This window comes from Uranotaenia lowii, chromosome 2, assembly GCF_029784155.1.
Source record: "Uranotaenia lowii strain MFRU-FL chromosome 2, ASM2978415v1, whole genome shotgun sequence".
In the NCBI taxonomy this organism is placed as follows: Eukaryota; Metazoa; Arthropoda; class Insecta; order Diptera; family Culicidae; genus Uranotaenia; species Uranotaenia lowii.
This window is the reverse complement of record NC_073692.1, coordinates 337,025,717-337,046,799: the sequence shown is the minus strand read 5'-3', so window position 1 is coordinate 337,046,799 and position 21,083 is coordinate 337,025,717. Positions and strand designations below refer to the sequence as shown.

Genomic DNA, 21,083 nt, shown 5'->3' with positions numbered 1-21,083 from the left:
CTAAAGTGGAAAACCATCTTTCCGCATGCCAACTCAAAACATCTGCTAAGTTGTTTACATTTTGTCGAACCACCGATAATAATCATTTGCAGTTGTGTGGGTGCAATTCTACCTTTGTCTTATAACTCATTGAGAAAAATGATGGATTCGGAAATCATCTGATATCGTTCCTATCGCGTTTCTGAATGCAAGTAAAGCAGCGGGTTAAACGGGTGAATAATAAAACTGATAAATGAAAAAAGTGGATTTTTGTGAATCTTTTTCCCGTAATCAGGTTTGTGTTGGTGAACAAGACACATTGAAAATGTATTATTGATTAAGTCTAGCATCGACCGTATATGTAAATATAGGTATTATCATTCTCTTCGCACTCTGCCCTGACGAGCTCAAGAAAAAATGGGCACGACTCTTCTTTGACTTACTTTAGTGGTCATTTTTATTGCGCGTTCCGCAGGTATTATCTACCAAGTCGACTAGTCTTTTTTGCGAGGCTGTATTCCTGTTTTGCTTTAATTGAGCGTTCCGTTTTCAGCTGTTGTTGACCTGTTGTGAGGCAGTAGAGATGATGATACCTGATGATCTTCGCCTTATATGTATGGTTGTCTCTGTACACCGAATGTACTTCGTCGTCTTGTAGGCGTCCTCAGAACGACTCCTTACGTAACGGGGGTTTTGATTCTAGATCACAGACCTAGCAGGTTGCTGTACCTATGCTATCACTGCTGCGTTCTAGCTTTTCAACACCCAAGAACGTTCTCAACGCTATGCATCATAGAACGTATTGGCTAGGCAGTAAAAATATTGCACTTATTCCACTCGACCGCGTATGGCACCCATGAACAAGCGAAAAAACTTGGCAGAGTATAAATAATATTATTCTACTGCTCGCCTGTGACAAATATTTTATTATTCAGCACTCACAACAGAATGTTCCTAATCCCAAAAAAACGGAGAAAGTCTCACCGGGAATACGAAACTCGAGCCGAGACGCGGGTAGAGAAGATGTTGCTTGGAGCAAACAAATTCTGAGACTGAGCTCTCTAATGGTCCAACGACCAGACCAGACGGAATCCCTCAGTCAGCAGCAGCAGTGAGCCTGCCTGTAAATGTGTATCCTCCTTTCCTTCCGATTCGACCGATTTATACAGGCCAAACGGCTCTAACCAACCAAACAATCATAGCATCGCCATAGCCAGTGCCAGAGGCGTCTGAGGGAGCTGGCTGTCAGGTTCTGCTCTCTTGGCTCACACAAGTGTTTGCTCTCCCGCTCACTAGGGCTGATGGAAGATGATTTGTCGATGGGGCGTTTGCGAGTGTTCTAACGTCGTTGTGTTGTTTGGTGTGGCATTTTAAAGGCGATTCCCCCAAGGTTCGCATTGATTGGCAAGAACATGCCCCGGAACTGCACCCGTTAATTCCCCCGTAGTTAGGCAGGCTTTCTAACCAATCGGATCGGTAAAAGTCGTATCACGAGCGGAAGTTGAAGGCGATATAGATAGATAACAAAGTGACACAGTGCTTGATTGAATAAAACAGAGAATAAACATTGGTGAAGTTTTATGAATCAACTGTATCGGTGTGTTGGTAATCACGGGTTCTCAGCTGTTGTCGGTCTCAATAGGGTCGGTTACCATTTGAAATATACCGGGCGGTCAAGTAAGTTTATGGGTTTCTCTTTAGAATGCAAAAACATCATGCCTGTCTAACTTGAATCTATGTGAATGAAGTGGCGTGAGTGAGTGGCGTCTTTTCCTGATTTTATAATTTGATTGTGTTCAGTAATCAGTTGTAATCAGTTTAAAGTTAATGATGGTAGGGCAAACAGATATATCGAAAATGCAGCCATAGTTCGAGTCGAGTTTCGATAAAGTTTTATCCTAAACTCCAAACGCATCTTGGCAGGATCGCCAATGTGGTGTCCTAGTAGAAGATCTTATTTCAGGTTCACTTAAACTGCTGTACAGTTATCCTAAAGGGTGTCCACGATTAAATTGCCACACTATGAAATTGCTCTAACTTTTTAACCGTTGGATATAATTTATTGAAAATTTTGGTGGATTGTTTACATCCTGCAAGTTTTAAAGTCCTGTGATCAAAACTCGCGGAAATTAAATCGAAAGAACAGCTCGTGCGTGATAAAATCTTGCGCATTCATCACGCATCACGCATCGTTCCATCGCTAAAACGTTGGGAATCGCGAATTCCAGTATCGCGAGTGATTAAGCGGTTCGAGGAACGATTGACCACCGATCAGAAGCCCAGAAGTGAAGGAAAAAGTATCCCGCACAACACCAAAAATCACAACCGCGTAGTTGGGCCTTCAACCGAAACCCGAACGCCTCCGTTCGGGATGTGCCTAAAAAGCTGCACATAAGCCGAAGTTTTGTCCAGTCAGAGCTCAAAGAATTCATATACGTTGGCCGCAGTAGGCGAATGAGAGGAAAAAAAATTCTCCCCCACGTGTTTCGAAAGATGGCGAAACAAAATCAAGTTAGCCTAGACGAACTTCATAATGACAGTGAATACATTTTTTGGTTTCGTCATTCACTCCGCACTCATTCAATCCACAAAGTCGTGACAGTGAACAAATAGATGACATGATCGGCGTAGTTTTTATTCTACCAGACAGTTGAAGAACTTTTCTACCGGATTCCTAGCAATATAGTCTGGACATTTGCGAAATCAACTTAACGTGACTACCATTTCCCTGTATCGTTAGGTGTTGTCCGAATAAAAAAATGCCTCTTAAAACGATTATTTACTTGACGATACTCGATGGTTTCTTAATAGACTATGACCTGGAAGAAAAATATTGGGAGCCCCGCCATGCATTGTTTGTAGGGTTTAGATAACGCCCAGGCATTAAAACCCTCCCAAAAAAAGCATTCCAACTCTATCATGATCTCCAAGTTTAGATGACTGAGTTTTTAAAAAGTTCATATTCACATGTACGAAATTGGAGTGACTTTTTTTCGACAGTCAGTCACAGATTACTATTTTGAGTGATCGGGGGCAATGATGTAAACGTGAAATGTAGACCTTGAATGGAAAATTATTTCACATTCATCCAAGCATGTCAACAGTTTTGAGCACTCCAGAAGGCCAAAACTAAGGTTGGGTTTCGAACGTTCAAGGTACAAAAGGCCCCTAATCGCGACGAGAAGCAGAACAAGTCTGCAAAATACCCGTGCCAGGAAGTTGTTCCGCAACATGCTGACGAAATTTGAATGCTGCATCATGGACGACGAAACATATTTGAAGGCCGAATTCAAACAGTTACCCGGCAACCTGTTTTTCACGGCCAAGGATAAGTTCAGCGTTCCGGAGCATGTCCGCAATCAGAAGATGCCCAAATTTGCGAATAATTTCGTGGTTTGTCAAGCCATGTGCACGTGCGGAAAGCAGAGTGCACTTTTCGTGACCTAAGACACGATGAACGGACAGGTGTACATGAAAGAGGGCCTCCAGAAGCGGCTGATTCCTCTCCTCAAGGTCCACAACGTTTCAAAAAATTTCTGGCCGGATTTGGCTTCATGCCACTACTCCAAGGACGTGCTGAAGTGGTATGCGGATAGGTCAAGGTCAATTTTGTGCCAAAAATGTTCAACCCTCCCAATACTTCGGAGCTCCGCCCCATCGAGAAGTACTGGGCGATTGATTCACGGTTGGTTCACAGGTTGTGCAGAATCTAATGGCTAGGGTTAAGGCCAAGAGAGTGGTCTTTTGCGTAAGGACTTTAAATAAAATACGAGTAAAATGATAAAATGAAGTTTAAGTTATTTTTCAATTCCTGAAAATTTGAAGGCAATCGGATGAAAATGGAATTTTGCGAATCAATTTTGCGTGCGGCAATTTCATCGTGGACACCCTTTACTAACCTCATCGAGAGGGGTAACTAGAGAGATCAATTGGGCTAACGATTGCTATGGGCGATCGAAATCCTGGTATACGATTTCTCGTGTGTTAAACAGAGAAAGCAATAGCGTTCACTCCAATTTCACTCCGATTAGCTGTCATTTTTATGGACATCTGTGTAAGAGTTAAGAGCAAGCTTTATTCTTTTTAGCAGGCCCAAGCCCAATCATCATTGCTGTTGAACATCGTTGCCAGATCTACGGATTTTCAGCATTTCCTACGGATAATCGAAAAAATTATAAGGTTTCAGCGGATAAACGAAAATTCTACCTGACAACCAAAAAAAATAGTCAGCAAGTTTAATTTTGCCAAAATCAGTACATTTTTCGTTTTTCGTCAAACCAACAGGTTTGAGCGGTTTGCAATCTGGCAACGCTACTGTTGAGCTTCATTGCGTTCAATTGCATTGCACATACTTAAGAATGCCACATGAGCCACTAGACTAAAACAGCTGATGCAAAGGCATGGTTCGTGTGGATTTAGCTTTCGATGTCTGTGTTAGTGAAATGCCATTTCAATGTTAATGCTAAAATTTATCCATAAATTTGACAATCATAATAATGGATTATGTTGATCGAACCATCACGAGTCTTTGCAAGATACACTAAGTTATGGACGTAGGAACGGGGGCTTTTAAAGAATGAACAACCCGTTTTGATGAGAATTATACCGTGAAGGCACCAATGGCCGCGCATGATGAATGTTCTCTGTGCCGTACAAAAGTCGTTTTTTGTGTGATTCCGAAAAGAAAAGCACTGACACGTAGTAAAACTAACGTTCTTTAAGGGAAAAATTAAAAAGCGAGAGATTTTTCATTGTCAAGTCACAAAAACGCGAATTTGTGAAAATTGTGGTGTACCAATAATGGCCGCTCACGCTTAAGTTGCTTGTTCCAATCGTCGCTCACAGGTGTACCAATGGCCGCGCACTTTTAATTTGGTTCAAACAGTGTATAAGGTATTCTTACAGTTTAAAATGTTGTTTAAATGGTTCTCAGGCTTATTGCCAATATTCTCAGGTAAGGAATTTCAAGATTCACTCATCAAACACCGATTTGTCTCCATTGTTTTGTGAAACTAATCTGGTGCAAAATTATTATGAGACTAACTTCTCCACGTTTAACTGCTGATTTTAAATACTATATTCAGATTCAATACGAAATTTTTCCTTATGAAAAATCAGCATTAACCCTTAAATGCACAATATTGATTTTAAAGGGGTACATCAATTAACGATACAGTAAAACAATATCATTTTTTTTAAACGAACGCACACATATATGTTTCTTTGAAGAGATCTAATTACTTAACTCTAATGCGTACATCATTCAAGGATATGTTGGCTACCATCAGCACACAGAAAGAGTACTATGTATGCCGTGACCGAGATTCGATCTCATGACCTCTGGCTTAGAAGATCTAAACGTTATCCTCTAGGCCACGGTCGGCGGCTGAATTCGAATAACACATCAAAACAATTTTGAAGATGTTATTTTTAGTTTTTTTTATATTTTTTATTTTGTAGTGGCCCACCACATTTCCCCACACCAAAAAGCTCGTTTTGTAGTCTTAATAAAGTTAAAACTTATCAAATTTGGAAAATATTTTTTTTGAAATTTTTTTTTTAATCACGATTTTGAAAATTCCCATTAAACTTTATTCATTAAGGGCAGGAAGATGTTTGTAAGTGATTGAGACTAAAAAAATTGTTGGAATTTTCAAATCTACAGAAATAACAGCGATTTTCAAAAACTACTTTTACCTAAAAAAAATTATTAAATTTGTCTGTGGTACATGTTCTTTAATTTTCAACACTTACAACACAGTAATAAAACTACCATAAATTATTTTTTTTGTATCGATTATAGTCGTTTTACCATCATTATGGCATTCGCGACTTTATCAACGTTACAATTGGCGGATCTTTATTGAAAAACTTATCCGGTACAACCGTGTTCGATGTTTACTCTTGTGCTCGAACTTGCGGACATCTGCTCAGGAGACAACAAACTTGTCAACTGAGCTATATATCACAAGCCCCACCATAAATCAAATGCTTTTAATATCTAGAACGGTATTTTTTGTGAATCAAAAATCAGAAATACCTACGCGTTCCGGAGATCTTATGATTTTAGTAAGTGTTTTTTTACAAAAACACTCTGCATGATTAAAGGGTTAGAGATGAAGACGAGAAAAACAGCTTGAGCTTTAAAAATGCCTATCCCAAAAGTTTTGTAAACAAAATGAAGTTTTTTTACTGTGATATTCTAAGTCAGTCCAAATTTGGATAGAATAGATAGAAAATCTAATTTTATTATTAGGCTGGAACAAATATAAATTTCTTCTTTTTCCATATTGAACAAATGTTTTAGACTCACATTTTAGAAACAGGTAATAAATTTTAGACTAAGATTCAGATTTAAGGTTAAGAATCCGCTCGCAGGTTCACATTTAAAATTAAGATTTCAACTTTTGTTTTTTTTAATTCAAAATTCAAATTATGATATTTTATTGACATCAGGATTTGAAACGAAATTTAGATGAAATCTAAAAGTATAAGAGCGTTCGGGATTTAAGCTTTAAATTTTTTAAATCACATTTCGAGTAATAAAATTTTTCCGACTAAAAGTATGAAATAAATTTTTTGCGTATTCTTCAAAATTGATGAACGAAATCTGAACACAACAATCTAACAACACATTACAACTGGATGCAGTATTTTAGTTGCATCCAGTTGAAAAATTTGTTTTTGTTGAAGTGTTATGTTCAGATTTCGCACATCAATTTCGACCTTTTTTCAATACTTATTTGAAAATAAATACAAGATTCAATATGAATTTTGAAATCGAAAAAAGAATCAGCATTTTCACTACAAAGCTATCTTTACTTTTGATGGTTTGACATGCGTACAAAGAAATTTAAAAAAAAAATCTAGATTTTTTTTTTCTTCCGAGAATTTAACAGTAAGCTCTTATTCATCCCTAAAACCCATCTAGAATTAATCTTGAACGTTTCCAGTTCTAAAAATTCTGCAGATCGCTTCGTTTCATGATTGAAAGCGCAAAGACACAATTTTCAAAAGTTTTCTAACAATATATTCTTAAAACAATGTTTTTTTTTAAAACATTTACCATGAACTTCCAAATATTCACAAATAGTGCGCATTTTTGAAAAAATTAAAATTTTTATAAAACCAAAAAAATTTAAGACCATGTTATTGCTCACGGAGGTTTTTTTTAATATCTATTGGTTTGCGCCGAAGGTCTTCAGATCTTCCTAAAAATTGAAAATTTGATTCGTTTTATAAACACATGTATTATTTCAGATTTCTAACATTTTTATTTTTCGAGTAAGATTCGGTTAGTTGAAGTCGGCTTAGCTACAAACACTCTTCAAAGCACACAAAATAGCATTTTTTACATGTTTTTGTTCCTATGTTGTTAGAAACGCACGCTTCCTGCATATGTGAGTGCAATTATTTGACCATTGCTCGTTTGAGATGCAAAAAAGGCGAATTAATGTTATTATTTATATCATAACTCTTAAAGAAGTTAGTGGCCCACTTTGGTGTCTTCGAATAGAAGGTGCATCATAGATTGGCTATGCGATGGTATTTTTTGCAGAATATTCGGTGATGCAGACGGTACTCTTAGACACCATTTAAAACTTATTTTAAAAAAATCATGTTAAAGGTCATTACTCAACGTTATTTTATTACTATATTTAAAAAGCTAATGAAATTTCAATGCTTTTTAGATGTGCTATTTTATGATTTCCCTTGAAAAATAACAGAGTTATGTATCTTTGAATAATGGTTTTATTTTATTTACAAAAAAATCCATCCAAATCTAACCCGAAAAATAAAAACGATAGATATCTGAAAAAATACATGTGGTTTAGGTTGAAAAAATAAATAAAATTTTCAATTTTGGGGATGATCTAAAGACCCCTGGCGCAAATTGTTAGATAATAAAAAAAATCTCCTTATGTCAGTATTCAGATCACTTTTTTGAACCTAGATGCTGACTGGGCTGGTGAGCCTGTACCAGTTTAAACAAAAGTTAGAGTTGTTCGAATGTGAGTAGCGTTCCTAAACTGCCATTAGCACAATACTGAGTTGCATTGTTTGGGTAAAACTGAGTTAGTAGCGCAACTGCTGATATCAGCACAAATAGTTTTGTGGTGAACAATCGAAGATCTTCTTGCGCCCAAGTTATTAAGGTCAGTTCTTTACAAATACCTTATTTGAAAAATAATAGTAATATATTTATACTTATTCTTTCTGGAACCAAAAAAAAGTAGTTTTTCACTTAGACAAGACTAGAGTAAAGGTTTGCAATGCATTATGCATTAATCAATGTCCGAAAATGAAGAGTAGGTATAAAGAAAACCCACAAAACATGTACAGTGTGATTATACCAATCAATAAAATCATAAATAGTGGGTTCTTATAGGATTGGCCCTACGATAAAATATATCATGAGAATATTAAAAGTCCAAAACAACGCGCCGGTGATTCATTGTTCGTATCATTTTTGTAGGTACAGTACAGACCTGATGTATATAACTCAAATAAAAAAAAAACAAACCAAATACGAAAGCCGGCCGCCCGGTATTTTTTTTTTTGTTATTCTCTCTTAATCTGCTTTGCGCCGGGCAAGTTCAAAACCGGTTAATGAAATAGTTTTTGCAATTTTTTGTTTCATCAACTAATCCTCATGCTTGGCTGAGTGATGGATGCCATGAACTTGGAGCGATCAATCTAGAGAGAAATTTCTCCCCAAAACAATTTGAAGTTGAAACTATTTGACCTGAATCTGGAGCCAATTTTTAGTGTCGGTTTTGGGAATGTGAGTTTCGATGAAGGTACCTCATATTCATGATAATGTAGATCTCTTGAATTTCTGAAATTTATATGTGAACCCTTTGACCCACCCAACTTAAAGTTATGTGAAGACAACAATTTTGTTAAACAGCAATAAAATGTGTACTTACTGCAGCCCTTTTTTCAAACTTCGAAGTAATAGCTTTATAATATTCATAAAAACTTCACTTGAATCCTGCCATTTTAAATTTAACTTTAATATTCTAAACTGTCGTTCCATGTTAAACAACTAAAAATTGCTTTTTTAGAAGTTATACGAAAGAGAAATTGTGATAACCTTTTACGGTTTAGCGGTGAAATACAAATGATCCAGCGCAAAACAATAACTAGTTAAATTTCATCGTTTAAAACATCAGAACTTTATCAAGGTATTAATTATTCCATCAAGATCTGAAAAATAAAGTTTTTTTTTATTTATAATGAACAATGAATTATCGTTTCTGGTTGTGAATTTTTATCAGATAGTTAACCAGTACAATTTATATATCGAAATTATGATATTAGATTTAAAACGGAGAATTTTAATAAAAAAATCAGATTTCAAAATACAGACTTCAGAATTAAAATTCAAGGTCCAAATACATTCGACAATTTTTTTTTAGTGCAGAATTCCTGCATTGGAGATTAATCCTTAAAACTGGGAAGTCAGATCCATGAGCTTAAAATTGAAAGTGCATGATTTAATAGCTCGAATATTAAAAACAATTGAATCAAAAAGGTTTTTAAAACAAATTTCAGGTATTTTAAGCTTCGATAGGTGTGTCAAATTGCAACTTTTTTAGAATTTCAAAACGCCTGTAGTCTTAAAAGTTTTCTTTATGGTCAAAACGAACGACATTTGCAATTTTTGCTGATTTTTTTTTCAAATGAGATAAAGAAACAAGGGATTTGATTTAAAGTTTTGTATTGAGAAACGCGATAATTTGTTCTGAGAATGTCTTTTCTTATATTCTTATATTCATAACACGCAATGCAAATGAAATTCCAATATATGGAGCTTACTGGAAAATTCTCTAACTCTATTTTTTTTTTCAAAGATGGAAAAGCGGTAGAAGTAGCTAGAAAATAGTTATAACGTCCCAAACAGAGCATTATTTTTTCATGAAAAAATCTAAAAAAACTGTCAGATTTTACGTCAAATTTTTAGAAATATCATCTTAATAAGAAAATTATAGATTTTAAAATCTTAAAATGTTGTGCAGAAATTTCTAAATAAAACATTTTACCATTCGCAAGAAAAATAAATTGAGGTTTTTTAAAAAAAATCCCATTTTAATTGAGAACAAATATGAACAATAATTTAAACAAATGTTTGCACTGAAAATAGTTTTACTTTAAATGTAAGTGACATTTGGAGTAAATTTTGGCCATACATCTAAATATTCAAGTGAATTCTAAGTAACCGTCAAGTGAAACTCACTTGAGTAACCGGTCAAGTAAATTGGAATTGATCGAACAAGTGGACCGTAGGTGACGCTCAGGTCGTTTTTATTTTTCCGTAAAATTTTATGCGATATTTTATCAGTTTCAGATCAGACAAGAAAACATTTTATTTATAGAGAAATATTAGAAACAATTCAGATCATAAATTTGAGAGCTTAAAATAAATTATTTCGTGCAAAAAATCTTCCGGTACCAATTTTTTACAAAGCGCTACTTCGCAACCTAATTTACCTGAAAACACAATAAAATCAAAAATTAGATCAACTATCAGTTGATTTGTTATAATTTTTATTTACTCCTGGCAAAGATTTTAATTATCATCAAATTGGTTGATGTTTCAACATCATAGTAATTGCATTTTCCCATCTCCATTTCTGATCGTGTTTTTTCAACACGCAGAGAAAACTTGGATTTTGAAACAAAACAAAACTGACTTTGAATCGAATCGAATAATTTTGGACTTTGATTTTAAAGAAATTCTTTGATTTAGAAGACATTTGTTCAATTGCATATTTCTTTTGAAACAAAGTAAATTTTCTTTTAATCAAAGAAAAATGCTTTCGAAGGAAAGGAATATTTCTTTAAATAAAAACTTCAAACCTAGAGTTATTTTGGATTGAGCTAGAAGAATAGGAGGAGCAATAGAATTGACTTTGACCGGTTGTGTTAAAAATCTAAACCAGTTAATCAGAGTTAGCTAAGAAGAATTCAGGATGAAGAATGCTAAGTGTATCCGTTAATAAAAAAGGGAATATTTGAGAATTTCTATAAGCGCTTGCATTGTTACAGGGCCACTGCTGATTCCACCCCAAATCCAGCGGTTAGTTTATATTCGGCCCGATCTTCAGCGGCAACTACCAGTCGGATGGCGAGGAAAGCCAGCAACGAGACTTGTTTCCGGAAGTCAGCCCACGAAGAAATGCCTTTACGCCAGAGTGGTAAACTTTGTCACCGAAATTTAGGATTGGATCATTCAATTATTTATATAGTAAACCAGTGTTTTTCTTAAGGGGGGGGGGGGGGGGGGTAGGGTCTAACACTTTCAAAAAATCGATTTTTTTTATTTTTTTATTTTCTTATTGTAAAACATTTCAAGAATGTTGTGTCAAATTTTCAAGTCAATTGAAGCAAAACTGTAGAAGTTATAGGCCTTTATCTCCTCCTATCTTATACTGCAAGAAAGCAAGAGCAGAAACTTCAAACGCGTTTTTCTCGAAAGCACATTTTTAAAGTCCGTGGACATTGTCATTTGAAAACTACTTATCCGATTCTTTTCAAATTTGGAACATATTTTCTACATGTAAAATACCAGACCCCAACGTTTTTCTTTTTTGATTTTTTTTACTTTGGGGAGATTTTAGAGGTGAAAAATGGCGGATTTTTAAGTGAAAAATCGTAGTTTTTACTTCAAACAGCCACAAAAATTTCAAAAAAAATATTTTTAAGTTAAATAAAAACGTTGGGGTCCAGAAAAACATCTATTAAAAATATTTTGCTCTTATTTTTTGACTTCAGATGATTCTGTGCTGAGATACAGTGTCCACCGCAAATCCTGTTTTTTAAAAGGCATCCTTGAAAATGCTCCGACACCGGCTCATTTTTCAATATTTTTCTACGAAAAAATTACTAAATGTTCTTTTAACAATGCTTTGTATAATGCAAAAAATTTGAATACATTTGTTTGAACGATAGATCTAGAAAAAAATCGTGAAAATGGTGTTTTTTTATACCCGTTAGACCCTACCCCCCCCCCCCCCCTTAAGTTCGTGAATAAAAAAGAATAAAAATTTTATATTTTTCTTTTTATTATTTAAAATTCCTAATAGGAACTTCGGAACAACAGAAAATATTTCTTCCAATTGGAATAAATGGGAAAGAGTTCAAAGAATAAATGCTTTTACATTGTAGCAAACGAAAACAACTTTGTATCAAATGAAACTGTTTTTTGTTTCAAAGGATTAGAATTTTGATTCAAAGATTTTTCAAAATTCTTCGAAACAAAAAAAATTCATTTGCGTGAATTCAACGCTTTATCCATTTTTATAGACATTGGCAACAAGCTCTCCTAAAAAATTTTTTTTCAATGAAATAAACGCTATATTAATCTACTTACATGCTCTATTGAGCTCAGTCTCAACCAAAATAAAAACAATCATACACGCAGCGAAAAGATTTTTTATTTCAAAGGAAAGTGCCGCAAAAACAAAGTATTTTTTCCTTTGATTTTTTGATAAATAAAAATTCCTTTGATTCAAAGGCATTTTCCTTTGTTTCAAAGAATTTTTCTTTTGAAAAATCTTTGAATCAAAATATTAATGCTTTGAAACAAAAAACAGTTCCATTTGATGCAAAGTTGTTCTCGTTTGCTACAATGTAATTTTGATTTAGATTTAAAAGGATTGGTTCATTGAACCATTTTCCTTTTATTCCAATTGGAAGAAATATTTTCTGTTGTCCCGAAGTTCCTTTTAGGAATTTCAAATAATAAAAAGAAAGAATTTACATCTTAAATTCATTTTTATTCACAAAATTAACACTAACACTGGTTCACTATAATTGAATAATCCGGTCGTAATTTTGGCCTGAGGGCTTTCTTCTTGGGCTGCTCAATAGACTTCCGGAAGCAACACACTTACCATTCTTCATCCTGAATCCTCCTAAATAGCTATCTCTGATTCACTATAGTTTTGATTTTCATCACAACAGGACAAACTTTATTCGAAATTCGGTTCTTGCTCAATCCAAAATATCTTCTAAGTTTCAAATTTTAATTCAAAGAAATTATTCCTTTCTGTTGAAAACAACTTTCTTTGGTTGAAATATAATTTACTTTGTTTTAAACGAAATGTGCAATTGAACAAATTTCTTTTGAATCAAAGAATTTGATTAAAATCAAAGTCCAAAATTATTCAGTTCCAAAAATTAATCCTTTCTTTCAAAAATTATTCATTTGAATCAGAACGATAATTCATTGAATCAAAGAAAACAGGTGTTCGATTCAATAAACTGAATGTTTTGAATCAAAGTCAGTTTTGTTTTGTTTCAAAATCCAAGTTCTCTCTGCGTGTACGCAACACTTTTTGTAATAGAGAATCATAGACGCTTTGTTATTAAAATTATGATAACCATCTGTTTGCAAAATTCACTAAATTTTATTCAGGTTAGCAATAACCGGATCGACCATTTATGGTTTTTTAAAGATTCAAATTGAACTTTGAGTCGGTTTAGAGTTTCTTAATTATGGATAATATATTTCAATCCTTACTGATTTAAAAAAAATCGTGTGGGCGTGGGAACATAAAAAAAATAATTGTTCTATTCTTATTAAAATCGTTACCTTATCATAATCTTCGAAACAAAATTACTATTCTACTGTTCTGACGTTGGGCCAAAATAAACTTAAGTTAAATGAATTGTAAGAAAGATTGGAAACGTTTCGTATTTTTTTTAAACAACTGTTTACAACGATTTCAAATTTTAAAATTTTGTTTTGATTATACCATAATGGTGTAAGTACTCCGTTAAAATTAGTTTATCTAAACATTTAAGTACTTTGATACAGCTGAATCTTACTCTTGATTTCTTCAGGATATAGTTATCGCTTTTCGTTCTTACTTACTTGCTTACTTACTTACTTACTTGATCTCGCGTCGATTCTCCGGCACATAGAGTACCCGATGTCCGCTTATGTTACTCACATCCCAGCCGGCACCCCGAGGAGGTTGAAATTGTAGGGTAACGGACTTATTTTGGAAGGTTACATATTTTTGACCACCATGCAGCTTTTTTCCAATCTTTCTCTCATAAATTATGATAATCAAGAAAGTTTTGAACAAATATAGTAAAAGCTTCTTCTTATGATTCTAATCATATCTAAGATTCCATTCAAATAAGCTGATAAGGGATAGAGAATTAAAAATAAAGTTTTGGTTTTTCACAGTTGGACCAAATCAAGCGCATTTCAGCAGGACGTGCCATTATTGGAGACGAAATATAAAACCCGTCTAAAGGAGCGGTTGGAACATAAACGACATCAAATCGACAAATATGTTACTGAGTTTAATATTTGTAATAGTTTGAATATCTCAGTTAATAGTAGAACAATTTTAACAAATAATATATTTAACTATAGCTATGAGATAGTCTTAACGTGATTCAAAACATAGAAAATTTTAAAAAATGTGTAAAAATTATAGCAAAAAAGTACTAAAAATCTAGTTTTTCAATCCCTATGGTTATGCAGTTTTTGAAAAAAAAACTGTTGAAGTATTTACTCCAACGATAATTTTTTTTCGTAGAACAGAAGTTGTTTCAAAGATAAAAATTAACTTTTGCGAATTTTTCAGTGAAAAAAAATTTAGTTTTAGATGGTTAAAAATATCGCATAATTCTCGCACATTTTTATCTCTTTTCAATCTATGTATTCTACAGAACTGAAGTCAAACCAAATCCACTAAGGTTTTTCAAGTCAAAATGCATCGATAGATATCGCGGAGTTGATGATGTCAGACTTTCATAACTTATCATTGGGTCGCCTAAAGGAGATTTGCGTTCTAGAAATTGCTCCTCCTAAACATAAGCTAACTGGCCAGTATTTAAAACTGCAGAAAATTTTTCGTTGAGATTTCAGTGACTTGACTCCTTAAATGAAGTTGTATAGTTTTGCAATTGTCACAACTCTCTCTCACAAAGTTTGTCTCAAAACGCGCTTCGAAATAAGTTATACGAGTTATTCGGGTTTTGAAATTAGTTTTTGAAAAAAGTCTTTTAAACATGTTGTTTCAGAAGATAGAGCTTTGATGTCTTCAACGAAGTTTCTTAAAATTTGATGATCTACAACTTTTCTGGAAACGTCATAGAGATAAAATGATAAATACAAAAAAATAGAAAAATTATCTCACTTATAGGTGAATTGATCAGAACAAAATTTACAGCAAAATATGGACATTTCAAAATGATGAAACATTGTAGAACATACCATTAAGCTATTTTGACATGTCACAACTCTCTCTTACAAAGTTTGTCTCAAAACTCGCTCCGAAATCGTTTAGTTTTTCGGTTTTTGAGGTTAGTTTTTGAAAAAGTGTCTTCTAAACATGTTGTTTCAAAAGTTACAGCTTTGACGTCTTCAACGAAGTTTCTTAAAATTTGATGATCTACAACTTTTCTGGAGACGTCATTGTGTTAAAATGATAAATACAAAAAATAAAAAAAATATCGCACTTATAGGTGAATTGATCAGGAAAAAATTTACAACAAAATATGCGCATTTCAAAATGATGAAACATTGTAGAAAGTACCATAAAGCTATTTTTACATTGAAGCTTTCAAAAATCCCATGATTACGATTTTCGAGTTTTAAACTACTGTGCTATGGGGTCTCGTGTTCGCACATTGTCTAAAGTATGGATCATGTTAAATCTGGACGCATTAAAAAGGGTTTATCTCGGAGATATGTAAACGAAATGAAAATGTTTTGCACTTAAAATGCAGGGTTTTTATTGCACTTTAAAGGAAAAATAATTAAAAAATTATTTCGATGTTGTTTTGATGAATTTTTGAACTTTTCGTCGAGTACCACTCATCATAGTTTGGACACCCTATTCGCTGACCTCAGCGGCCATTTTGTTCCACAATCTCTTCATCTCTGTTGCATCCCGAGTCGTCCTACCATCCTTCTTCATCTTCTGCTTGACAATTGCCCAAAATTTTTCGATAGGGCGGAATTGAGGGCAGTGGGGTGGGTTGATATCCTTTTCGACAAAATCCACCCGTTGTCCTGATACCACTATAGTACCTCTTTGCTGTAGTGGCAGCTTGCCAAATCTGACGAAGACTTTACTGGTCCTTTGTGAGATCTAATGTGCGGAAAAAAAACATTTTTTAGGTACTCCTCCTTGTGCATTTCGGAGTCCATGGTCTTGTATTTCACCAAAAACCGGGGTTTTTCGTCCGCAGCTGCAAATACCTTGCCAGATCAAACACTTTCTTGCAAACTTATCGACAAAAACCAATTTGCACTTGGCGGGGACATCACTCCCCGGAGTTGTAGAGTTTGTAAAATTTTTGGTCAGGAAGCCGCCTAAAATCCATTTTCACATACGTTTCATCATTCATGAGGATGCATCCGTCGTTCTTCGTTAGAACCTTGTTGTATAATTTCCGGGCCCGTCCTTTGGCTTCTACATTCTTCTTCAATGTCCAGTTTGGTTGCTTACTGGCCCGATAAGATCGCATTCCTTCGCGCAAACGAATCCTTTTGACGGTGCACCGGTCGGCATTGAATTTCTTGTCGATATCATAGTCCGACTGCCCTGGGTTTACCTTGATCGTTGTCAACACCTTCAGTTTCCGATCCTTAGGTCCACTATAACGCGTGGTATGAACCTGCCGATCGATAGTATGTATTTCACGAAAACGTTTGAGAGCGCTGCACACGTTTTTGAGATTTTTGAACCCGGGGTTTTGACGTGGGTGTCCAAAATTATTTTCGTCTCGCGGCTTCCATCACGTGTAACTTTTTTGGAACAAAACGAATCGTAATGAAATTTTCAGTACTAATAGAAGAAACATTTCCAAACAAAATACTGTCAAAACATTCCAGATCCGAAAACTAGGAGCGCTATGGTATTTATAATAAACAGTTCGATGATTTATGATGATCCATGCTTTAATGTTCGCCAGCCGTATAGGTCTACAAATTCTGCATAGGGTATTTTTTTAGGGTGGGGTTTTAATATTTAGATTTATATCATAAATATTTTATAAACCTACATTTTAATTCGTTGTTCATTCATTTCTGTTCTGTACAGGCATCTTTCAACGCGAGCTGACATGTCATGAGCTGCTCAGTGATATGTCCACCAGCGGTGCCCTCAAGATCCTCAAAAAACTTCACATCGTAGCGCTGCTGTTATGCATCATCTTCAAATATCTGCCGCGGGAAAAACTCTCCAAGGGCAATGAACTGGCTACCCGTTGCGAGCTGGACACCCGAGAGCTCTGCCCTGGCTGCTTCCGGCAGCCACCGGACTACTGTGAGTTCTTCCGGAAACGGATCAGTGTTGAGGCTGGGGATCTGTTAGATCAACTAGTGTGCCGGTTTAATCGGCACGGAGTCCGTTATGGGCTACTGGATGGTCAACATCCGGTTGTCATCAAAAATCTCAACGATGATGGTCAAGTGGAGAAGCTGAGGGACTCCGTTTGTTACGAGCTGGGTATTCCCAGAAGAAATTGTCGCCTGGAAGGGGATCCTCGATTTTTGGGAGCGTTGAAGCGTAAAGTTTTAGAGGAATCGCTCGTTGAGGGCTGTATTGTTTGTCCAACGGGCGATAGTAAGGCCCTTGAATCGCTGCTTCTCGATTTTGAAGAAAATGATCTGTTAGATATGGTTCTTATGAGAGTTCATGTTCAGCCGTTGTTGTTAAAGGTAAGTTTTCACTAAACTTTCGATTTTATCCTTAATGATAATCTATTTTCTTTTTAGATGTTTGCAAAGTTCAATCTACCTGTACCGAAATTTATATTCCAAGGAGGTTTCACTTTAGTAGAAAGTTACGACGGAGATATGCTAGAAAACTTTTACAATAACCCACTGGATGTTAGGTTAAGTATTGCTTATGAGCTGATCGATGCAAGCTTGCGCTTAACTTCTGGCGTCAAGCGTTATAGGTGAGTGACTTATAGATCTGCACATTATTTCCCGGTAACATTTCCTAACTTTCTTTAAATCCTCAGATTCTACCTCACCGACATCAACCCGGACAATATTGCCGTGCAGATTCTTCCCTCCGGCCGTGTGAAGGTATCCTTCATCGATCTGGATAACGTGATAATACTCGATCGCCATAGCAAACAAATCAAGTACAAGAAGACTGCTGTTCATTCCCGAATCGACTGTGATGGATGTTTTGCCTTTGTTCAGGAGGAGATTTGCTCGCACCAGATGAGTGACATCAATTCGTATGCGATGTGTCAGGTAATTGGTTCCAAAAGTCCTAGTTAATTAGAAACCTAATCAATGTTATCCTTACAGCTATTCCTGGAGGACATTAATGGAAATGCGAACAAAGGTTTCCTACACACCAAGGAAGATCGTTCCGAACTGAACAGGCTGCATCAACTGTTGCACCATTGTGTGTATTGTGTACCTCCGGATTGTCAGGACCGCCAGGAGGTCCTTCGACAAGTTCAAGATATTATTCGTGCTGTCAAATCTCGTTAGGCTATAAAATGGTTATACTGTTAGCTATAGTTAAGCAAAAATACATACTCTGCGTTTATGATGTTGTTGGATAACAAAGTTTTTTTTTGTTCTTTGAGAAATATTTCATAGGTGTTGAATGTGAACGAGATTCTTATTTCTTGTAAGAAAGAAGTTACTTGAAATCATAGTTTTGGAGCATTCAATGGGTAAAAGTTCTTTATTGGTCATAATATAATTTTGAACGCAGAATCATGTCTCATGGCAACACTACGGGGATAAAACTGTATGTGAACTAACTATGAGGCACAAACTGTGTCTCAGTAGAAGACGTCTATTCGAACATGGTTCTGCAATTCGCAAAACAGTCCTCCTCTGCTACGGAACTTTCTATTTTCACGACGTGCATGTTGACAGAAAGTATACAGTGTTGCGTTCACCACATGATCGATATCAGGATCAGAATCACGTTTAACATCAGGATCAATATCAGGCTAAAGTTTTAGATTACGGTCATAGTCAGGGTCAAGAACATATTCCGAATCAAGATCAAAATCAGCATCAACATCAGGTTTCGGATCAAGTTAATGGCCAGAATCAGGAATAGTAAAAGACCCAGTTCAGGGTTCAGGTTAGAATCACGTACTGAAAAAGTGTAATATGAAGCGAAATCCAGTAAGATTAATGCATATCCTGCTAAGGAGGCGAATATGTCGAATTCTTCCCTGCAACGATTGATCAAAGATGACTTAAATGCATCATCAAAGGCTATAGTAAAGTTCCATTTGATAACAGAAGGAGCACTGCGACTTGAGCACTGCACTTGCGACTTGAGCGACTTGAGTCTACATACGTTGAAGAACAAGCAGCTGATCGTCGTGTTCTCAGACGAGAACCTTTTTTCGATTGATTCAGTGTCCAACTCGTGTACGGATCAGTATAGTTCACCTCTGAAGGCTGAGGATGTTACAAAGAATGTGAAATTCATGATTTTTGAAGCGGTTGCTTTGAATGAATTGAAGATCCCAGCTAACACGAAATCGTAATAAAAACCCGATTTAATACACTTATCAGTGGATTGGAGGCTTTCTTACAGAGTGTCAATTATCTTTGGAAATAAATGACACAATAATGGATTCCTTATTTCTGAATTATTTATTATTAATCTATAAAAAAGATTATGATTAAAGAAAATCGATAGCAAAAATTACTAAACTCAATATAAAAAAAAGGTGCCCAGTACGTTTTTTGGAGGATAAACGAACTTATATTCAACGAGTTCATTTATAATCCAAATAATTCAAACTGTTAAAGTTTGAGAGCCACATATCTCGACGCTCACTAGTGGTCAAGGGGTTAACCTCCTTAACTCTCATGCTAGATGGCGTGGGATCGATTCTCTGCTGTTTTATGAAATTTTTGTCAAATTTTTGATCGCCTTTGTAATTAATTTAGCGATTGCTGGCTACTGCTGCTGAGCAAATGGCTACCTTTTTTGGAGCCAACGTAAGCATGATATGTTCTATGGAATAGAAAATTTCAAACAATTTTGTTTTTTTTTGGTTTTGAAATAAGTCCTTCAGGAAAAAAAAATGCAATTTTTTGATACTAAATTCATCAAAATCGTGAAACCTAGAATAGGAGTTAATGTGTTAAGAACGTTTTTATGGAACATACAAATTCCCGGACATCATCGTAACTCGTCGAGCTGAGTCGATTGGTACCTATAAAGTGGGGTCTTGGACCCTTAATTAATGATATCCCCAACTGACCGTTCCCTATGCCTTTCTGTAAGAAAGCCAAAAAGATGGCCAGTACGTTTTTTGGGGGATAAGCGAACTGATAATCAACAAGTTCATTTACTCTCAAAATAATTCAAACTGTTTAAGTTTGAGAGCCTCATTTCTCGACGCTCACTAGTGGTCAAGGGGTTAGCCTCCTATACTCTCATGATAGATGGCGTAGGATCGATTCTCTGCTGTATGATGAACTTTTTGTCAAATTTTCGATCGCCTCGTAATTAATTTAGCGATTGCTGGCTACTGCTGCTGAGCAAATGGCTACTTTTTTTGGAGCCAACATAAGCCAAAATTTAACAAAATGCATCCTCTCAAGATACTTTATATAGTTTTTACTGCTGCTTACAAGGATATCTAATACAAAAATTTACCGTTTCCGTCTTGTGATCTGGTTTTTCCTCAAGAAAACTAACTCATGTCTACATAATTATGGTTGAAGCTAGTATATCATAAATTATGCTTGACTTTAAAAAAGGAAAAAAATGACGGATTAAAAAAATCAACTGGAAAAATATTCCCTGTCTAAGTAAGAAAATTCTGGTTCGAAAAAATCTTGTTGGAAGGCTGTTTCTATTTTTAACTCGGGTTGGTGGCAGAGGACAAGCCTCGTGGTCACCATTTGCTGCATTGATGAATTATCAAAAAGAGAAATTCATGAAAGAGAATCGTAAATTACCATAACACTATGAAGCTTTGAAGCAATTTCTGAGTCCAAGTCCTTAATATGAATTAAGATTTGTAATCTGAATTCTGATTTTGGAATCTTACTGAATACCGATTTTTCAAAAATATTTAAACTGCCTTTTTGAAAAACTTGAACTTCAGAAGAACAAATT

At 35.2% G+C, this 21,083-nt stretch overlaps 2 protein-coding genes across 3 annotated transcripts in view; one reads left to right on the top strand and one right to left on the bottom strand.

Annotated features, from left to right (window-relative positions):
• The window catches only part of LOC129746627 (kelch-like protein 25), a 34,681-nt gene extending 33,195 nt beyond the window's left edge, over positions 1–1,486 (bottom strand). Inside the window, exon 1 of the mRNA XM_055740410.1 lies at positions 423–1,486. Coding sequence (XP_055596385.1) covers positions 423–434 — 12 coding nt within the window. The 5' untranslated portion in view covers positions 435–1,486. The remainder of the gene's footprint in view (positions 1–422) is intronic.
• LOC129746626 (uncharacterized) lies at positions 1,149–18,533 on the top strand. 2 transcript variants are annotated; one of them, XM_055740408.1, is made up of 5 exons: positions 1,149–1,656; positions 17,055–17,674; positions 17,732–17,916; positions 17,983–18,223; positions 18,281–18,533. In XM_055740408.1, exons 1-5 carry the CDS (start codon positions 1,560–1,562, stop codon positions 18,467–18,469), a joined length of 1,332 nt encoding a protein of 443 aa, XP_055596383.1. In that variant the 5' UTR covers positions 1,149–1,559; the 3' UTR covers positions 18,470–18,533. The 2 variants fall into 2 exon arrangements, with proteins under 2 accessions (XP_055596383.1, XP_055596384.1); XM_055740409.1 differs by lacking the exon at positions 1,149–1,656 and adding an exon at positions 7,982–8,135.
• Positions 18,534–21,083: the final 2,550 nt, after the last annotated feature.